The 4,517-nt window shown below is 35.8% G+C and overlaps 1 protein-coding gene across 2 annotated transcripts; it reads left to right on the plus strand.

The window, feature by feature from the left end:
• The first annotated feature begins 486 nt into the window (after positions 1 to 486).
• Positions 487 to 4,187, plus strand: LOC100783679 (SWI/SNF complex subunit SWI3B). Of its 2 annotated transcripts, none has more exons than XM_014774405.3 (5): positions 487 to 1,244; positions 1,733 to 2,158; positions 3,056 to 3,191; positions 3,632 to 3,726; positions 3,816 to 4,187. In XM_014774405.3, exons 1-5 carry the CDS (start codon positions 639 to 641, stop codon positions 3,969 to 3,971), a joined length of 1,419 nt encoding a protein of 472 aa, XP_014629891.1. In that variant the 5' UTR covers positions 487 to 638; the 3' UTR covers positions 3,972 to 4,187. The 2 variants fall into 2 exon arrangements, with proteins under 2 accessions (XP_014629891.1, XP_014629890.1); XM_014774404.3 differs by having other exon boundaries at positions 488 to 1,244; positions 3,596 to 3,726.
• Positions 4,188 to 4,517: the final 330 nt, after the last annotated feature.

The raw sequence follows: 4,517 nt of genomic DNA on the forward strand, positions 1-4,517 counted from the left end.
TAATCTTTTTTTTTTCCTAACTTCTCTCGTATACAATTTATTATTAATGTCCGAATATATTTGTCGCATTTTTTATATTTTCAAGAACTAAATTTTGCATTTTTCATTCATATCACTTAGTCTATCTATTAACCCGCGACGAAAATTAAGGGTCAAATATATTTGTCGCACATTTTACAATTTCAGGACTAATTTTTGTATTTTTATTTTTATAGCTATTTACCCTCAAATATTCAGGGAAAATTTATCTGTTACCGGAATAGTGATGATACAACATCTTTTCTAAAAAACAAAACAAAACTGACTCATATGTTAATTTTTTATATTTCTGTTTGATCTTTCTATCACAAAATTTTCATTTAGAACTGTTAAATGGAAAATTCATTATAATTAAAAATTTTACTGTATTAATTAAAAAATATATTCATTAATAAAAAATAAAAGGAGTGAATAAATATGTGAATGTAAGATTCCCCAATTTTTGAATGGATTTCAGATTTGAGAACGCGTTATTTCAGTTTACATGTTTATTTATTTCTTAAGATCCGTTGCAATTTCTGAATGATCCAAAATCACATACACCATACGTAATTCATATTTCGAAGGTGTGCTTGTAATAAGTGTCCAGTGCTAAATTCATGGCCACCGCCGCCACCGAACCTCTCCCTTCCACCACCGAAACGCCTCCGGCACCGCCTCCACCGAAGCAACCCCCGCCTCCCGCGCCGCAACCTCCGGCGGCGGCGGCGGCGGCGGCAGTGAAGCCGGAGGCTCCATTGCCCGATTCGAAAACTTCGGCGGAGGCGAACGTAATCGTGGTGCCGAGCTACTCTCGGTGGTTCTCGTGGGATTCGATTGACGAATGCGAGGCGCGTCACCTCCCTGAGTTCTTCGAATCGGCGTCCAAGAGCCCTAGGGTTTACAAGTACTACAGGAACTCCATCGTGAAGTACTTCAGGTACAATCCCACCCGCAAAATCACCTTCACCGATGTCCGCAAAACCCTCGTCGGAGACGTCGGTTCCATCCGCAGAGTCTTCGATTTCCTCGAAACTTGGGGTCTCATCAATTACCACCCCTCTTCGTCGCTCACCAAACCCTTGAAGTGGGACGACAAAGAGACCAAATCCGATTCTGCATCCAACTCCACCGAATCTTCTTCCGCTCCCGTCAAAGAAAACACTAAGAGACTCTGCAGTGGCTGCAAAGTCGTTTGTACCATTGCTTGTTTTGCCTGTGACAAGGTACCTTTTTTCCCTTTTGTTTTTGTTTTTTGTTTGGATAAAACTAACTTAGATGCAGTTCAATGTGCGCGTTTGGTGTTATTAGCTTATTAGAATTGTAGTTATCTCCATAATTTACATTAGCTTATTAGAATTGTAGTTTTATCTCCATAATTTACGTAATTTATGTTTACATTAAAGGTCATTATTAGTTACAGAAGTGAAACTTAATTCTAATTAGAAAATACTGTAGTACTAAAAACACAAGTAATTATTGTATAATTAGAGACCACCACGTGACCATAGTTCTTACTAATTTAGACGTGAATTGTAGCCGAATTTTTCAATTTAAGAAAAAGAATTAATAAAACTTGACTATGTGTCATGTGATGATTATGATTTATGACCATGGTGGTTTGGACTATATACTAATTTCTCCAAAAACACCTAAACAACAACATCTAAGTTTTGTCCAGCATTTGATATAGGGAAAACTGAAATGTGTGTAGTATGATTTGACACTTTGTGCGAGGTGTTATGTTCGTGGCAATTATCGAGTTGGTGTGAACTCTTCGGATTTTAGGCGAGTGGAGATAAGTGAGGAGACAAAGACGGATTGGAGTGAAAAGGAGATCACGAATCTTCTGGAAGCTATTTCGCATTACGGTGATGATTGGAAGAGGGTTTCTCAGCATGTTCCTGGCAGAACTGAGAAGGAGTGTGTTGCTCATTTTCTGAAGCTTCCTTTTGCGAATCAATTCCAGCATTATCAACAACACCCTGCTGTCAATGGCACAGATGACGGTTGTAATCTGTTAAAGATGGTAACTAATGCTGATGCTGAATCTGAATTGGATACTGTTGCCTCTGCTGAACCCAGTAAGAGAATGCGTCTCACGCCTCTTGCAGATGCAAGCAATCCCATTATGGCTCAGGTTCTTCCTTGCTTTCTTTTAAATTATTGTTCATGAAAGGATAGAAATGAAATTTAATTGTATTGCATGTAACCAATAAAGAATCATGAATTGCATTTATGTCTTAATAGTTAGTTGGTTACTAGTGTTATCAAATGGCAGAAATAATCCGTTATATCATATACCAGATAGCATTGTGGGAAAATAGCAGAAGTTGCATAGTGGTAGAAATGTATGATATATATCAATATATCAATTAAATACAGTAATTATAAATTTAAGTTATATGCAATGTAAAAAAATGACATAATATAATTCAAGTTTAATTGGCTGGAGACTTCCCAGAGAAGACAGGAGGATGAAGGATTATGTGTGGGAGAAATTTAACTGGTTGATGTGTTGGAGAAGTTTAACAGGTTTTACGTGAGTGGGAAAAAAGTCACAAGCAGTCTTTTATCCATCTCTCAAAACCGTGATGCCACAATGCATGCCGTAATCGCAAACGGATAGTGGGTGCAAGCCTGCAATAACCATTTTTTCGGAAGGCATACCACAATGGAATTGTGATTGCAGATCTGAGGGATTACGCAATGCAATAGGGCTATAGCGGTTGGCTATTTAAAATCACTGTTGGATACTGATTACCAGATTCTGACTCGGCCTCTTGAATTTTGCTCTGGGACTGTTTGGGGTTAGGGTGACTTTCTTGGTTTGGTGGTTCAATGTGTGAAGGCTTTGAAACTTCGTTGATGTGAAATACTAGTACGTAAAAGTAGTATACTGAGGTCATGATTAAATTTTTAACATGGTTCGTGATAGCTGAACTGCCCAATGAAGATTGATCTCTTCAAAAGCCTTTGTATTGTTCTTAATATAATATATATAATATGTTGACACTTTTTATTCAAATTCTCGCAGGCTGCTTTCCTGTCTGCTTTGGCTGGGTCAGAGGTTGCACAAGCTGCTGCTCAAGCTGCATTGACAACTCTGTCTGAGGTTTACAAAGCAACTAAAATAAATTATCGGGCGTTTCCAAGGAATACATTGCTGCAAGGTGAGAATGATAATTAACACAGCCTAAGATTGTAGGCTTCTGAATGAATTAATCTGTCATCTGTCTTAATGTGATTTATCTGGGAATGGATGGACCAATCTTCATTGTGTTGTGTGTTTGATTGGAATAATTTCTAAATGTAGCATTGTAACTGATCTTTAGTAAAAATCGTTGGAATAATTTGTCATTTCCTCTTTTCAATGGTTGACTTTTGGAATAACTACAGAAGAACATTACACTCTAATAGAAATTTCATATATTTAGCTGTTAGTTTCTTCTCTTTTTTCCATCTTTTTTTATATGTAATTAATATATGTTCTCTGTGATTCCACGAGTTTAAAGTGTAGAAATTAATTTTTGAACTCAATTTCCTTAGTAGAATTGTGGCTTTATGTTTTATGCAGATGCTGGTATCACGTCTAACGGTGGTAATACTTCAGATTCATTTCAAGGATCTCGATTGCATGCAAACATACAGCTTGAGAAGGAAGAGTTAGATGTGGAAAAAGCAATTTCTGAGATTATAGAAGTTCAGGTCTGTCATATGTCAAGGTTTGATTTGATGGTATCTGCATTTACAAAGTTTGAAAATCTTTGCTAAATACTGGATATTCTGTTTTGTAGATGAAAAATATCCAAGATAAGCTTGTTCATTTTGAAGATTTGGACCTGCTGATGGAAAAAGAAGGCCAGCAGATGGAGCAAATGAAAAATATGTTTTTCCTTGATCAGCTTACTCTTTTATTTCATAAATCATCTGCACCAAAAACTGGAGAATGACAAGAAGGCAATAATGTAAAGACGAACCATGGCTGACTACTCTTAATTAGCTAGTGATCTTAGGCTTAGCGAATGTATTCAATTATCCTGCTCTCTCCATTTGTTTTGGCCACGAGTCACTGGACTATTAGTTCAATATCATACAACTCCATCTTGATGTAGAGCGTCTTTTAACTTTTTTTTTTATAACCAATTGTACATGCATTTCTAGAGTAATGCGTTGTCTGTATTTGTAGATAAAATGTGATTTTTTTTTCCAAACATACACAAAAAATTAATTATTTACCAAAACATACATATTCTTCCATTATTTACCAAAACATACATGTTTACTATGTTTATTATTCGGTGTAAAGTTGGATTGAGGGAACTTACATAGAATTTACGATGTTTTCCCAAAAATTTTGTGAAAACCTGTTGAGGATTCGGATTCCTCCAATCCAAAATTTTAACGTGATTTTTTTAAAATTTTTATTTTTAAGAAAATTAATTTTTTAATAGATTTTAAAATAATATAAAGACATGTCTGTTGGCTTTATATTTTTT

Source organism: Glycine max, chromosome 4, assembly GCF_000004515.6.
Source record: "Glycine max cultivar Williams 82 chromosome 4, Glycine_max_v4.0, whole genome shotgun sequence".
Taxonomy (NCBI): Eukaryota; Viridiplantae; Streptophyta; class Magnoliopsida; order Fabales; family Fabaceae; genus Glycine; species Glycine max.